Below are 16,292 nucleotides of genomic sequence, written 5' to 3'. Positions count from 1 at the left end.
GATTGCTGACTAACAGCCCCATCCTGTGCACTTTCCTGGGAGTAAGCCCTATTGACTACTATGTAGGCGTGCATAGGCTCGGGCTCTCAGGCTGCAGTCCTAGGCAGTTTCCTGGGAGTAAGTCCCTTGCACACAATGAGACTTACTTCTGAGTAGACCCGTCTCCTTCTTGCATAGGGCTGCACCTGCTGCTGCGCGGTCGCCAGGGCGACCACTCAGAAAAGCAAGCCCGAAGTGACTTATGGCGTCACGGGTTGTCTTGGCAACCCTCGAAAGCCTTAACCAATGGGACGCGGGGAGGCTTAACTGTCAGTGACGTCACTGCTCTGCGACCTCTCTGGGCGCTCTCTCTATGGTCCCACACTGAAAAACAACGTCTCTGCCGCCGTTCCCCATTGGCGTTGACGAAGGCGGAAGGGGAAGGAGTCAGCCGACAAGGGAGACCGGAAGCGGAAGGCGAGGGCAGCGAGAGAGGCGGACAGACCGACCCTTCCCCGGAGGTGGCGCGGCTGGGATGGTGAGCGAACGGCGAGTGACAGCGCACAAAGCCCGCGCGGCCCCCCGAGCGCCTCCTTCCCGTCCCGCGCGGGCGCCTCGCGCTGCTGCCGGCGCTGCCGCTCTGCCGGCACTGAGGTTTGGGCGCCGCCGCCGCGCTCCAGGAACCCGTTCGACGGGGCGGGGAAGGCGGGCCGGGCTGGGCCGGGCCAGGCCGAGGCAAGCGGGCCGTCCCCTCCACGGCGCTCCTGTCGTGCGTGTACACACAGCTGCATGCGTGTTCTTGTGCACGTGTGTGCGTGTATACACGCGCGCACACACATGCACGTATGTACACACACATATATGTGTGCGAGTAGATACATGTATGTATATAGTATATGTATATATGTGCGTGTATAGACACGTGTGCATATGTGTGTAGTCACGTGTGTGTGTCTACACACGTGTATATGTATATGTGTACACATGTGTGTATATCTATGTGTATGCTGTGTGTGTGTATGTATATACTGTGTGTGTGTGTGTGTGTGTGTTTATTATTTAAAACGCTTAACACCCGGGTCTTCTTTTCCAGCCAGGCGTGTGTGTGCACTGGCATATAGAGGTAAAGGGCACCCATGGCAAGCACTGCACTTGTGCCGTTGCCCAAACAGGGAAGGGGAGGTCATCGGGTGGGAAGCCATCTCTGTTCATCCCCCCAAGTGAACTTATTCAGCAGGCCCAGAGATGGGGAAGAGGCCAGCACTGTCCCACCAAGTGAATTTATGCAGAAATCCACTAATGCTATGCCCCCCCCTTTAAAAAGGAACGAAAAATAATGTACAGCATAATTTAATATGTTACTAGAGTCTTTAAACCACAGATTCAAATACATTATAGGATGCATTTTAATCTGTGGCTTAAGCACTCCAGCAACATGTTAAATTATACTTTAAACTCATCCAGCTGCAAAAACCTTAGTGTGCTTGTAAAAATGGTGTATGTTCACTTTTTTCTGGAGGTCCCCTAAAACTGGTGCAAAAACACACCATTGGTAGAATATGGGCAAGTCTGTGTGCAGCATCCCCCCCCCCCCCCGTGTGCAGCAAGTGATTCCCAGGGCAGATGTCCCCACTTGCCACACCCTAGATGCGCCACATGCATCTGAGGATAGTTTAGGAAGATGTATTTGTACAAACTGGAGTGTTTGATTTCGGAATCATTTCTTTTAGCATTTGTTTTGCTTTTTAATAAAAATCACATCCAGAGATTTGAGCTCTCTTTCTCTTGCAGCTGTGCAGCTAGAGATGACCCAGGCATGCAAGTGAGAAATGTTGAATTAATTTAAAACAAACAAAATGTCATTTTGTCCTCCCCTGAGTTTAGGACTTGAGGAGTCTATCCTTTTCAATGCCTTTAATATGGAATTTGAATGTCAGACTATTCATTGCTTGTGTTCTCCCAGTTGATGCGTGACATTCTGTTCCTGGATAGTCCAACCCCCCGTCCCCAATCCAGCATTAATAGGCTTTTTCCATATGTGACTCCATTACAACTTAAGAACATAAGAACAGCCCCACTGGATCAGGCCATAGGCCCATCTAGTCCAGCTTCCTGTATCTCACAGCGGCCCACCAAATGCCCCAGGGAGCACACCAGATAACAAGAGACCTGCATCCTGGTGCCCTCCCTTGCATCTGGCCTTCTGACATAGCCCATTTCTAAAATCAGGAGGTTGCACATACACATCATGGCTTATACCTCGTAATGGATTTTTCCTCCAGGAACTTGTCCAATCCCCTTTTAAAGGCATCCAGGCCAGATGCCATCACCACATCCTGCGGCAAGGAGTTCCACAGACTGACCACACGCTGAGTAAAGAAATATGTTCTTTTACCTGTTCTAACCCTCCCAACACTCAATTTTAGTGGATGTCCCCTGGTCTGGTGTTATGTGAGAGTGTAAAGAGCATCTCTCTATCCACTTTATCCTTCCCATGCATAATTTTGTATGTCTCAATCATGTCCTCCCTCAGGTGTCTCTTTTGTAGGCTGAAGAGGCCCAAATGCCGTAGCCTTTCCTCATAAGGAAGGTGCCCCAGCCCAGTAATCATCCTAATCGCTCTCTTTTGCACCTTTTCCATTTCCTCTATGCCCTTTTTGAGATATGTTGACCAGAATGGGACACAATACTCCAGGTATTGCCTTACCATCGATTTGTACAACGGCATTATAATATTAGCCGTTTTGTTCTCAATACCTTTTTTAATGATCCCAAGCATAGAATTGGCCTTCTTTACTGCTGCCGCACATTGGGTTGAAACTTTCATCGACCTGTCCACCACCACCCCAAGATCTCTCTCCTGATCTGTCACAGACAGCTCAGAACCCATCAGCCTATATCTAAAGTTTTGATTTTTTGCCCCAATGTGCATGACTTTACACTTACTGACATTGAAACGCACCTGCCATTTTGCTGCCCATTCTGCCAGTTTGGAGAGATCCTTCTGGAGCTCCTCACGATCACTTCTGGTCTTCACCACTCGGAAAAGTTTGGTGTTGTCTGCAAACTTAGGCACCTCACTGCTCACCACTGTCTCCAGGTCATTTATGAAGAGGTTGAAAAGCACTGGTCCCAGGACAGATCTTTGGGGTATTCCACTTTTCACCTCTCTCCATTGTGAAAATTGCCCTTTGACACCCACTCTCTGTTTCCTGGTCTTCAACCAGATAAGATAAAGTTTTCAACCAGAAAAGATAAAACTCTTATCAGTTTCTCCACCAGTCACACCTTGATGCCTTCCTTCCTGCTGACACTTTGGCTGTTGTAGAATTTCACGTTCAGAGGGTTTGGCATATTGGCACAGGGAAATTGAATAAGTAAAGGTAAAGGTTCCTCCTGGTGTTAAGCCTAGTCATGTTCAACTCATGGGTGATGCTCATCTCCGTTTCTAAGCCAAAGAGCCGGCATTTGTCCGTAGATAGTTTCTGTGGTCATCTAGCTGGCTTGACTAGACCTAAGCGCATGGAACACCATTACCTTCCCACCGAGGTAATACCTATTTATCTACTTGCATTTTTACATGCTTTTGAACTGCTAGGTTGGCAGGAGCTGGGACAAACAATGGGAGCTCACCTGGCCACATGGATTCAAACTGCCAACCTTGCGGTCAACAGGCTCAGCAGTTTAACTATAATTGAATAGTATTTACTGTTAATTCAGAGAAAGGAATACACTTGTAGGGAAAAACTAATAAAATCGTGATTCAGGAGAAGCTACAAAAATGACTTGTTCGTTTCCAAAATCATACATAGAACCTAGAAGAGTCTCTTTCTGATGCAGTACAAAGCACTGGGAACTGAAGGGTGTTTTATCTGTAGGCTGCTGTCCCTTGACCTCAAGGGGGGGGCATCTCCCCATAAGGAAGGTTTGGTTCTTAGTGGAAGTATAACTTTTGAGAATCCTGCCTTGGAATGGGTTAGATTCTTGTATTAAACCTTGGTCAGGCATACATTTTTGCTTGTTTTTTCATATTTATATGCTGCTTTTCAATTACTTTGCAAAGCGATTTACAAAAGTTAGACCAAGTGCTAATGGAAATGTGCATGTATTTGTGTAGTATTTGTATTTGCAGTGTGCAAATGTGCAGTGTATTTGTGCAGTACAATGTTCTTAAGAGCTTGTTAACAGCTTAGGATGCAGATGGCACTACTGGGTTGAAAGTACCTTCTTGTGTTAAAAACTCCCTCCACAGAGAAAACTTGAAGTTTCCCCCCAATTATGTAAACTTTCCAAGCAGGAGTACTTTCCATGTACGTTAAGAATTATTAATATGTTGCTTCTCAACAAAAAGTTCATGAAGCAGTTTACATAGCATGAGAAGAATCGTAAACTGAGCCGAGTAGTCCATGTATTACCTATGTTGATTGACAGGCTCTCCAGGGTTTTCACATGGGTCTTTTCCAGCTCTACCTGGAGATGTCAGAGGTTGAACCTAGGACTTCCTGTATGCAAAGCAGGTGCTGTCCACTTGAGCCACAGTCCCCAGTGGTAGTATGGAGAAGTCTGAACTCTTATTGTTATGAGGTTGGGGAATTATCTTGGTCACTCATTCCTGAGGTGTGCTAACATCGGCTTTGTGTAGTTAGTATCCTTGTTTCTATCAGAATCTCTGTGTCTACCAGTGTGTGTGGAATTTTCAAAGCAAGAGTGATTACAGCATGGGAAATACATTCCAAAAGTTGAGCACTGCATGAAACAGCACTATTGGAGACATTGCTGATCTAATAGACAGGAAATGGGCGCTGATTGGACTAGAATTTACTGTTCCCATTGGATAAAATGGCTTTCAGTTACTCCAGGACAATGCTGTAATGAGTTGGGGCAAATGGAGGTTATACTTAGGATCTCTTAATATAGTAGTTCAGACATAACGAATTGGTGTTAAGTAAACCCGAGTCTGCACTATTTGAAGAAAATGTATACAGTGCCTTCCAAGGTCTGCCTAGTCCCAGCAGCCTTGGGAAGAATCCCAGCAATCAGCAGGTTTGGGGCGATCTGCTGGAAATTTGTCAGTAGTGTACTGGTGAGTTGCAGTAACACCTGATGCTAATTCTTGCTATTATCATAGGGAACTTGTGGTTTTGATTGAGTACATGTGTATTTTTATGGATTTGTTTTCATCTTTTCAATTTGTAGCCACTTTGAAGGCCTTAGAATAAAAAAAAAAAATAGAGAGAGTAGTTGAAATAATTTTGTTGATTAGCAGTGAAGTTTATCACACTGTTAAGCCATATGGAGGACTGTCATGACATGGTTATTCTTCTCTGCATTCAGTAGCTGTGGGCTGCTCCTTTTGTTGGACACATCCTGAGGTTCTAATCCAGTTTTAACATCAGAAAAGGTTTCCAGCCTCTGGTCGCCACTCTTCATAAGGGAAGGAAGCTTATTCCTGGGGTCAACATGGGTTGTTGCTTTCCCTATAGGCGAGAACCATGTACAGAGCTCCAGATCTAGAACTCCCATGATGTCCTTATGATCTTTTCTGTTGTTGCCTAAATTCTTGTGCTGCCTGCCTGATTGCTACAAGGGTTCTCTTACTCAATTTACCAGTGGGCCTGTTCATCTGAAATTAGGTTGCCTTTTTGACAAGAACCTTTAATGAGTCCTGTGCAAGGTAATGAAACTAGTTGCATCTCTGTCTGTTGATTTGGATGACATGCTCAGGTGTTCCCCATGTCAGTGAGTTGTTCCTTGTTGTTGGTGGGATTTTTTTATTCGGTATCTTTTTCTTCCCTGTGCCAAGAGCCACAATAGCAGCTCAGAGAAGGTTGTTTGCACCCCCCCCATAACAGTTTTGTAATAATTGTCTCTATTTCTTCAGGTCACGAGGCCACTGGTACTAGCAACAGCCCAGTCCTGGCACTGGGTGTGTTGCCATCCAGCCCCACCCGGGCAACCATGAATGGGAGTGCGGTACCCTTGTCACCGGTGGGGGGAGGGGCTGCAGGAGAGCCCTCCTCCCTCCCCTCCCCAGGTTGGCGAGAATTCTGCGAGGCACATGCTCGTGCTGCTGCAGTGGACTTTGCCCGTCGATTTCGGGCCTTCCTTGGTGAGAACCCCCAGTTTGCCATGCCAGGAGCTGAAGCTGCTTTCTCACGCCGCTTTGCCGAGCACTTCTTGGAACACTTTGAGGCCGAAGTGAGTCGGGCCTATGCCAGTGACTCACCCCCCAGGTGTGACATCGCCCCCTTCACTGGCTGCTCTTCTGCTCGTGACCTCTCTGAGACCTGCAGCGACTCATCCATTGCCTCCCCTGTGGAACCTCCTCTTGGGCCCCCCTCTGGCCTCTCCAGCAGTCAGTCCCGCAGCTCTGAAGATGTTTCGACTGTGGCAGCAGTGACCACCACCAAACCAAAGCTGAAGAAACGCTTCTCCTTGCGCAACGTTAGCCGTAGCGTCCGAGGCAGTGTACGGGGCATCCTGCAGTGGAAGACCTCTGCTGAGTCATCTCCCAGTGCCGGAGAGGAGGCAGCTACTGGAGCCAACAGTAATTCCAACTCTTCGGGGGGTGGTGACTCTGAGCGCTGGACTCACCGATTTGAGCGCCTGCGGCTCAACAAAGCCTCCCCGGCCACCCTCCGAGTGGAACTGGCCAGCGTGCGGCGGGAGGGCCTACTGAACTACATTGTAGCTGACGATGGGGCAGGCGGGGGCAGCCGGACGCGCTGGCAGAAATGCCGTCTTCTCCTGCGTAAAGCAGGAAAAGGGGAGGGGGAAGGTTACCTGTTAGAGTTCTACATCCCACCAAAGGTGAGCATTGGGTCAGGGTGGAAGAAAAACCTTGGGGTGCAGTGAGATGGCGGAGGGGAAGTCAAAGGCTTGGACTTCTGGGGTTTGGAATTGAGGGGCATCAATTTAACTTTCTCTTTTCCTACTCTAACCACCAGGCATCAAAGCCACGGGTCAGCATTGCCTGCTCCTGCGTCGTGGATGTGCGGACAACAACTCCCCTAGAAATGCCTGATAAGGAGAACACTTTTGTGCTCAAGGTCAGTGGAAAGGCTGGGATGGAGAGAGTTAGAGCAGCTGTGGCTTGTTGAGAGCCCTAGTGAAACCTGGTGTGTTCTGGGCAGGCGCAAAGCTTGTAGGTCTTAAATGTGTTAGAACTATAACCATAGGATTTGTTTACCCAGTGACTATAATCTTTGAGCCATGTCATGCATTACCCTCTTAGCAAGGCAACCCATTAGCAAGGCAGTCACCCCCCCCCCCCATCTTGACACCCACAAGGCAAGGTCATTTCCACCAGCAGCCAATACAGGTGGTGGTGACTGGAGTGTGCTCTTAGTACTTGCTTACCCTTCTCCTTGCCCCATACTTCTGCCAAGGAGAGACATGTGGATGCACAGCCCCCCCTCATCAGCAGTATTCGCTCACTCTGCTCTTCCTGAGCAACTTCCTCCTCCTGAGCAGCAAAGGCACCTGGCCAAGGACATGGGACCTAGGTAAGCATCTACCAAGAAGGCTTCCTTCTCTCACAGGGCAAGCAGAGTGGGGCTTGATCTCTTCTTGATTCCTTGTGTTCCCTCATTAAGAAAGTAATTTATGGATTGGAGGGACCCTTTCTTTATGGAATTATGTGTGTGTGAGTTCGTTATGACTCTTGAAGACATTGTTATTGTTATTATTAACAGTATTTATATACTGCTTTTCAACTAAAAGTTCACAAAGCGGTTTACAGAGAAAAATCAAATAACTAAATGGCTCCCTGTCCCAAAAGGGCTCACAATCTAAAAAGATGCAAATGAATGCCAGCAGACAGCCACTAGAACAGACAGTGCTGGGGTGAGGTGGGCCAGTTACTCTCCCCCTGCTAAAAAAGGAGCACCCACTTGAAAAAGTGCCTCTTACCCAATTAGCAGGGGTTAATTTATTCTCAATGTCTTGGGTTTCAACAATTTGTTCAGTCTGCTGTTTCCTGGCATAGATTGTATTTCACTCTTCTTGCCTTTCTCATTGATGGGTTGATATTTCCTTCTGTTTTGGGGGGGGGGGTTGGGATGGGAAGGTTTGGAGGCATCTAGGTGCAAGGTTCATCTTTCTCAGTTATATGTAATATATGATGGTTCTTTCACTTCCTCCCCCCCCCCCCAAGCTGTCAAGCTCATCAGAGTATATCCTTGAAACAGTTGACTCGCTGCAGATGCGCTCATGGTTGGCAGACATTCAGGAATGCATGGGCCTGGGGTAAGTTGTTCAAAACCTTGGGAGAGGGCCATAATTTAGTGGTAAAGGGCATGCTGTACACACAAAATGTCTCTGGTTCAGGTTCCAGTTAAAAAGAGACTAGATGGTGAAGCTCAGAAATGCCTTCTTTCCTTGGGATCTTAGAGAACCACTGCCTGGTATAGACAGTACTGAACTAAATGGGCCATTGGTTTGACTTGAGATAAGGAAGTTGCCTTTGTTTCATGAGTTTCTGTAGCCATGTCAGGGTGACTGTGCCCCCCAAATGAGAGAGGCATAAGGGGGTAATGTCTTGTGATTCTAGTACAGATAAGCGGTTAGACCAGCAGTCAGCCTAGCCTTCCTCTGTTGCGTATCTCCAGCACTTGGTACTCCAAGATACATTGCCTGTAAACGTGGAGGTTCCATTTTAGTTAATAGCACTTCCCTCTTCAGAGAGAGCGCCGACAGTCTGGAGCAGCCCTGCATGAACCATTCAGAGAGCATGCCCAGCCGGGAGCTTCCTATGGTACCAAGTGAGAGCAGCGAACAGCTCAGCCAGGGTGAGTGCTATGGCCCTTCCTGCACTTTATCTTTCAAACGTGTTGTTGTGCCCACCAGGATTGTACCTGAATTCACCTTTTCCTCCTTGTTCATTTTTCTTTTTTTGGTTCATCCATAAACCTAATGGCTTGTTGTGTTAAATCTGTGCACTTGACTGCATTGACAGAAGGGTGGTACGTAAATGAAGTCATAAAACTCTTATTGAGATGGTAGCACCTGAAAAGTTAGTTAGCACCTGAAAAGTCATGGAAAAAGAAAACGCCCATCCAATCAGGCCATTGTTAAGTACAGCAAGTCCACACGTATCTCAAGAAGGTAACTCCTCTTGGGATTTTCTGAAAATGCAGACATATCTCTGCAGCTTCTGCTTAAAAATGTAGAGTGAAAATGCAGAGTTATATGTACTTATTGAAGAGTTATAATTTCGATCAACAAACTATGATCCATGGGATGGATCCGGTGCAACCCATCATCATCAGCGCTTACCATTAAGCCACGCTGCTCAGAAGCAGCCAACCCAATCTTGACAGCATTCTTCTCTGTCCAGTCGTGTCTGCCCGGAAATCCGGGCACAAAGCCTGCTGGGACAGTGGTCTGTAGATGCAATTGCCCAGAGTATCAGTCTGTAAAGATAGGGTGGGCTGATTGTGAGCAGCACAGCGAAACAGTAAGCGCTGCTCTGAACGAGGAGGGCTTTTTCACAACACTGTGGTTTCCAGTTTGGCAACTGTTGATGTAGAAACTGATTTCCAACTTTATGTTGAAAAGCCATATTTAAATATTCTTAATACATTCTGTTCTCCATGAATTTGTCTGATTTTCCTTCTGTTCTTTTACCAGCAGTCCTAGCAACAAATACAGGTGTGCATCACTTAACAACCTTTTGCTTAACAATGGACCGCATATACAATGGTGGTCAAAACACAACAAAGAGGCTCTTAATGAGGCAGTCAGGTCTCCCTTAGCCTGTAGTAGAGTGCCTCTTTACACAACAAAGAGGCTCTCAATGTAAAGAAGAGGCAGTCTATCTCCAGTAGCCTATGCAGCCAGCTACTGTCTGGCAGGGAGTGTTTATTTACACAACAAAGACACTAGATTGGCCTGAATGTTTGCTTAATGACCTAATTGCATAACAACAGGGATCCAGAATGTATCCCTGTCAAGTGACACACACTTGTATATGCTTTGGACCCAAATAATGAATGAAGACTTGTCATATGCCAAGATCTGTAATTGTTGTTCGGGATTTTGGGGGCAACATTAATATTTTTTCTTTATTTTACTCCCTGTTGTTTTTAATTCTGTTTTGTTTCTGCTTGTTGATTTGTAAAGGGTCTTGTAACTTGGATACAAAGCTTTTTTAGAAAAACAGCATTTTCCATCTTGGTTTGAATTGTGATCAGTTAATCGTATGTACATTTACATAGATTACAATAGCTACGAAAAACTGTTGCTCTGTTGTTGGAAAGACCATTTTTAAAATTTTATGTTCTATTCAAATGCAGCAATATGTACTTTTTTTTTCTAATGTAGCTTTTTGAAAAGGAAGACTGGTGATTTTTAGGAAGTCAAGTGTATGCACAGCCTGTGACCTGGTGTGTGGTCTGTCTCCCCAGGTGCCTATGGTGGACTGATGGAACGCCCCTCGGCCTCCATGTCCCCCAGCTCAGTCTCCATCACTGCCTCGCACTTTGAGTCAATGGAGTTGTTACCTCCTGAGCTGCCTCCTCGGGTACCAATTGACGAAGGGCCCTTTTCCACCAGCCTTCTCCATACAGCCTTCCCTGAAACCCCTGACACCACAGGTATTGGTTTGGAATGGACACCAGGACTCTTGGGTTCTTTTCCTAGTTCCTGAGAAGGCTGTAGTGAGTTAGAGTGTAAGAGAAGCAACTAGCAGACACACTTCTAGAATTCCTTGAATGGGCTTGCTTCTCTCCTGCTTCAGGTTCCTTCCTCTTCCAAGGAGAGCCAGACCCAGGTGGGGGAAGTCTTGGTGACACAGAGCATCCCCTCTCGGAGTACCCATGGTTCCACGGCACCCTGTCTCGTCTCAAAGCAGCCCAGCTGGTCCTGGCAGGAGGAGCCAGCAGTCACGGTGTTTTCTTAGTGCGGCAAAGTGAGACACGCCGTGGTGAATACGTCCTCACCTTTAACTTCCAGGGGAAAGCCAAGGTAAGTGCAAGTGCATGGATATAGGTATGAGCTGGGTTTGGGTTGGGAGCACGTGCTGCTTAGGCTGGGTCTGTGGCTCATGAGTGCGATCTCACCCGGCCTTCTCCTACCACCAGCACCTGCGCCTCTCCCTTAATGAGGATGGGCAATGCCGGGTTCAGCATCTCTGGTTCCAGACCATCTTTGACATGCTGGAGCACTTCCGGGTCCACCCCATCCCACTTGAGTCAGGTGGTTCCAGCGATGTGACGCTTGTCAGCTACGTGGTTGCTTCGCAACGGCTGCACGGTGAGCCTGGGAGGAGCGGGGCTCTGAGGGGAAAGAGCATAGACACTGTTGCCAATCCATGTCATGCTCCATCTCCCACCCATCTTCTTCCATTATGGCTCCCAACATATCCCTGCCCTTCCCTCCCGTCTGAGTCCTCTGCTCCTGCCCTGGGTAGTATGGGGAAAACCCCATACCCTCCATGTCTACCTCTGAGCTGCTCATCCCTCTTCCTCTTCCCTCACCCCTGATCCCTATATCTGATGTGGGCATCTTTGTCACAGGCCGGGACCGGGCTGGGAGCCGAGCGCCGGTGTCTGGGTTCAGTGGGGACCCCGACTCGCCCCCCAACCTCATCTCCATCCTTGCTGCCGCCTCCGCGGGTGACTGCGTGTAAGTGTGCAATAGTTGTGAGGGGAAGAAGGCAGGGACTTGAGAGCGTGTGTGTGTGTCACGGCCCTGCACCATAGCCCATCACTCTCCATGGGTCGTGCGAGTGAGCAGTGCCCACACCATCTGCTGTATTTGTGATGCCAAGCAGGGAATAAAGAGTGGAAGAGTCTCCTTCTCTGGAACTGAACCCTTATTAAGGTGATCGTGGACAGGTTTTACAGGAAATGCTGCTAACCAGATCCTGCTGGCAGCCTGTCCCGTAGCATCCAAAGCCCCCTCGGGCCTCCTTCATGCCCTTGTTGCAATTCAGGTTACAGTATACAACAGCATTCTGCAGAATATCCCAATTTTTTAAAAAGTTAAACATTTTAAATGCATATAATATCACGCAACTAAAACCCACCTACCAAACTCACGGAATGAAAGATTATTCCTTCTTCTGCTTCTCACCGCCTAGCATACTGCCAGCCGGTCTGGCTGCTGTAAGTCTGAATTGCATGGTCAAAAAGTCTCTTGTAGAGTAAAGGGTATGAGGTTAGGACAACTCAGAGCTGCAGTAATGCAAAAACCAGAGCAACTCCTGCCTTCCACAATTAGTGTGGTAGTCTTAACTGCACTGTGCAGTGAAGCACTAAAAAGAGTCTACCGAATTGAGTGGATGTCTGTCCTCCCAGCATGGGAAGCATGCAAAGAAAGGTAGGTATGCAGAGTTCTGTTTGGGCACTTAACTGTTGTGGTGGTGGAGAAGAATATGAAGGAGTGGCTCATATCTGAAATGCACATCTAAAGGTAACAGAATCTTTAATAAAACAAAAAACAAAAGTTTTAATTAAGAATCGGTGCTGTGCACTATACAAAAATCCTCACCTAAATCCAACCCTCAAGCTTATAACTTTCTGTCTTGCCCTGCTTAGGCTTTAAGTAGGTCTATAAAACACTTGGCCAACAGTCTGAGGCTAAGAGGCAAAGAAGGAAGGCCCACAGCCAGGGAGACAGGCCAGGGACAGACTGCACTTGCTCCCAGTGTGGAAGGGATTGTCACTCCCGAATTGGCCTTTTCAGCCACACTAGATGCTGTTCCAGAACCATCTTTCAGAGCGTGATACCATAGTCTTTCGAGACTGAAGGTTGCCAACACACGAAAATAGCGTTGGACTTAGGGAATTTTCAGAATTCAACTCAAATGCTCAGTCTGCGTGAAACAATTCCACTGAATAACATTAGAGCCGAATGTATCTTGTGATTTTGCCCATGTACAGAATTTCATATTGGGCACAGGAGCAGCAAATCTCCATTTCCACTTAAATATAGAAAACAAACAAAACTTGAGTTTGGATGTTGGAATGTTTGTGTAGAAGTGCAGTAATCAAGAATTGGAGCTACAGGACCTGGCCTATGTTGCTTGGGGCCTTTCTGTGACTAGCAGAGTGTAGTTTTACATTTTCAGAGTTGCATTTCACTGCTGGAACGTCACCCAGAGCTACCAACTGTTAAAATCCAGAGCAATAATATCTGTAAAGCCACTATAAAACAATCTTGCACGGTTAGGCCTGCAAACTTTATTTGATTGGTTAGGTAACTCAAGGACATAGTTTTGGCTCAGCTAAAAAGACCCCCCCCCCCCAATTAATTGGACAATGGATTTAGAGCATGTTAATTTTTATTTATAAATGCTATGGAAACTGCAAAATGGCATCTGCTGTCTGTATATGGTGTCCATAACCACAGATAGGCTTTTTTCTCTAAAACTGCTCTGCCCATGAATAAAATGTAATAGACTTGCAGTGCCATCCTATGCATGTCTACCTAGAAGTAAGACCCACATTCACTGGGGCTTACTTCCAATTGGGAATGTGTAAGATTGCAGCGTAGGATTTTTCTCCTGTTTACAGCCCTAATAATTATTATACAGGCCAATGCATGTTTTGCTGTCTTAAAAATTAAACTTATTCCTGGGTATATTTGGGGTGCTGATTCCAAACATGGCATCAGTTTTACCCTATCACCTCTAGTTCCTGAGGTACAGCATAGTCTCGTTAGTGAATGGTTCAAGCAGCTTCTTCATGAGGAAGCCTACGCCATGGACTTGAAAGTGAATGCCCCAAGGTTTGTATAGAGCAGAGTGTCTACAAAGCCCTGAGGAAGACCATGCTTCCCATAGTCCCACAATCTTTGGTAATGGTCATGGTGGTTTCTTCAAGCTATGACCACAGTGCCATCTATAAGGCATGTTGGATGCAGTGGTGCTATCTGAGTTCAGACATTTTCAATTCCAACTTCCAGGCTCTTTCCCTCTTGTCGGTGTTTGAAGTGCTTGTAATGGTGGAAAGTCCCCTTCTAATTGAAAGTATGTGGGTGGGAGGAGCCCCCTGTTGATGGCTTAATTATGTGGGCCTTTATTTGTCCTGCATCTCACTTCTCGCTTTAACTTAACCCCCAGCCATCCTGTCTTTTTTTCTGTGTCTGTCTCTTTCTGTTCTCTCCACAGAACCGAACACCTCTCATAACCTGCCTCCAGCGCCACCCCCGCTCCCCCCAGCTCGGCCACCTCATGCTCCCACTGACCGTGGATTGCCAGAGGCTGAGGGCCAAGTGGAGGAGGAGGGCTTGATGGAGCCAGAGGCGGAGGAGGGAGCCACTGCGAGAGGAGGGGGATCCCTTCCCCTGCCGGAGGAGCCAGAAGGACGAGCCAGGGCTGTGAACAACCAGTACTCATTTGTCTGAGCCCCTTGTATCTGGGATAGAGGAAGAGCCAGCCCTTATTGCCACCTTTCCCCGGTGGAGAACTAACCCTAACCATTGGTACGAGGTGGGCTTGGATACCCAATAGACTTCCAGACTTTCCTCAATGACCTTCTCAAGGAGGGAGGGGCGAGGATAGACTGGTCATACCTCATCAGTCTCTCTTCTCCCCCCTCTCCCCCAGCCTTTGGGTACAGAGCAAACATCACTTCTGCTTGTCTAAAAATGTTGGTACGAGGCCTTCAGTCGGGTTTCGTGCTTCCCACTTGCAACTTGCTACATGTTACTTTAGCCCTGTTTGGTTGCTAAGGTGTGGGCTTGCTGTTCCTCTCTTGTAAATTTCTGCAAGGAGCAGCAGCTCACCATAAACACTACATAGAGGGGTGGTAGTAATACCTCCTCTTTCCCCCAACACATGTTAAACTTTTTGACTCCAGACAGTCTCTTATATCCCACCCCTTCTTTCTGAATGTATGGAGTCTTTGAATGTAACATCCTTTTCCTCCCCATCGTCTCCCTTGGGACGGTGGGGAGGAGAAGGTTAGCTCTCTTTTCCAAGCTCAGAAATATATTTATATTTTTCCCTTTCTCTCCTCCCTTCCCTCTGTTCTTTTCTCCCCTTCCCCCAGCTTGGGGCCTGGCCACACTTTATAAAAAGTCTCTCCCACCCCAGGTCAATTAAAACTGTTATGAATTCACACCTTCATAAGCAAGATACTCTTCCCTCCTCTTGTTCCTGCTACACCCCCCCCCCCTTAAGATTTATTTTTCTACTGTGGCCTAGTTGGATTCTTGGGCCCTTTTTGTCTCTTTAATTCTTTTTTTTTAAACTTGCTCTAAGGTACTGTTCATCTGTGTCTTTTTGTTCGTTTTTAATTTTTGGGGGAGTTTGTATGAAAATAAAGGAAACATCATTTTACCTTTTAAAAGAAAAATGATAAAAACAAAAGTGTCACAGGTGGACTTCCAGAAAGGGGAGTGGCTCTTGTTGTGCTCTTAGATGACCTTTTGGTTTAAAAAAAATTCTTAAGTTGAACTTGGTGGAACTAAGGCAAGTATTTGACAACTGGCTGCCTTCTTAGATGCAACTTTCCTGCCCTGGTTACCAGAAGAAAAGGAGTACTATTAATACTTGGTATTACTATGATGCAGCAATGACAGTGCCTCACAGACTGCCTTGTAGTTAATGAAAGTTGGTTATGAATAACAAACTTGTCCCATTAATGTTACTGAGACTTGGTCGTGTGACACTATTATCTTGAATCTGGTCTAATATTCCTCTTTGGAATATTCCTCTGAAACCTGACCACTGGGCTTGGGTTTTACATTTCAAGTAAATAGGTGGGGTGGTTGAAGGGTACATTTTAATTTACTGTGGTAAGAGGGTATGAAGTCTGAAGCGGGCCTGAAAGGTGCTGAGCAGGCCTGCCAGCAGGGGCCACTGCTGCTCTTTGAAGCTTAATTCTTGATAGGGGCTGGGATATGCCAATAATCTGAGTGAGCAGTTTAGATGAGGGGCTGCCTTCTCTTTGCAGCTGGGGCTGCCAAACAACCCCTGAAACAGCCATAAGACAAAATGTTAAGTCTGCAAACAATTAAAAGTACCAAATGAAAAGGCATTTTTGAAGCATCCTGATGTTCTGGTGCCTTGAATATTGCAACCCACATCTCTAGTTTCATAGGAGGCAATTGAACTAGGACCAGCTGTCAAGTCAGAAACCTGGAACTTGAATTCCTGCTGAAGGGAGCTGTCTGTTGATTTGGCAATTCTGGATGCATGAGTTGATTTTGGAGAGTTTGTGTTTTTTCCCATTTCTGCACTGCCTCAGCTCTGCCAGGAGACATGCACGCTGTTCAAGTACCTGCAGCTGGGGAGAGAAACCATACCATGCTGCTTCCTATGAAACAAGTCTGGCTTTGTCCCTTCCACAACCATCTTTGGAAGT

The 16,292-nt window shown here is 46.8% G+C and overlaps 1 protein-coding gene across 3 annotated transcripts; it reads left to right on the top strand.

Annotated features, from left to right (window-relative positions):
* The first annotated feature begins 468 nt into the window (after positions 1–468).
* Positions 469–15,933, top strand: SH2B1 (SH2B adaptor protein 1). Of its 3 annotated transcripts, XM_066628152.1 has the most exons (10): positions 469–517; positions 5,861–6,789; positions 6,927–7,028; positions 8,135–8,226; positions 8,662–8,768; positions 10,386–10,574; positions 10,718–10,944; positions 11,061–11,232; positions 11,496–11,604; positions 14,093–14,195. In XM_066628152.1, exons 2-10 carry the CDS (start codon positions 5,938–5,940, stop codon positions 14,109–14,111), a joined length of 1,869 nt encoding a protein of 622 aa, XP_066484249.1. In that variant the 5' UTR covers positions 469–517; positions 5,861–5,937; the 3' UTR covers positions 14,112–14,195. The 3 variants fall into 3 exon arrangements, with proteins under 3 accessions (XP_066484249.1, XP_066484246.1, XP_066484248.1); XM_066628149.1 differs by lacking the exon at positions 11,496–11,604 and having other exon boundaries at positions 14,093–15,933; XM_066628151.1 differs by lacking the exons at positions 469–517; positions 11,496–11,604 and adding an exon at positions 749–822 and having other exon boundaries at positions 14,093–15,933.
* The last annotated feature ends 359 nt before the right edge of the window (positions 15,934–16,292 follow it).

Source organism: Tiliqua scincoides, chromosome 5 (assembly GCF_035046505.1).
Source record: "Tiliqua scincoides isolate rTilSci1 chromosome 5, rTilSci1.hap2, whole genome shotgun sequence".
Lineage (NCBI taxonomy): Eukaryota > Metazoa > Chordata > Lepidosauria > Squamata > Scincidae > Tiliqua > Tiliqua scincoides.
This window is presented reverse-complemented; position numbering and strand designations above follow the sequence as displayed.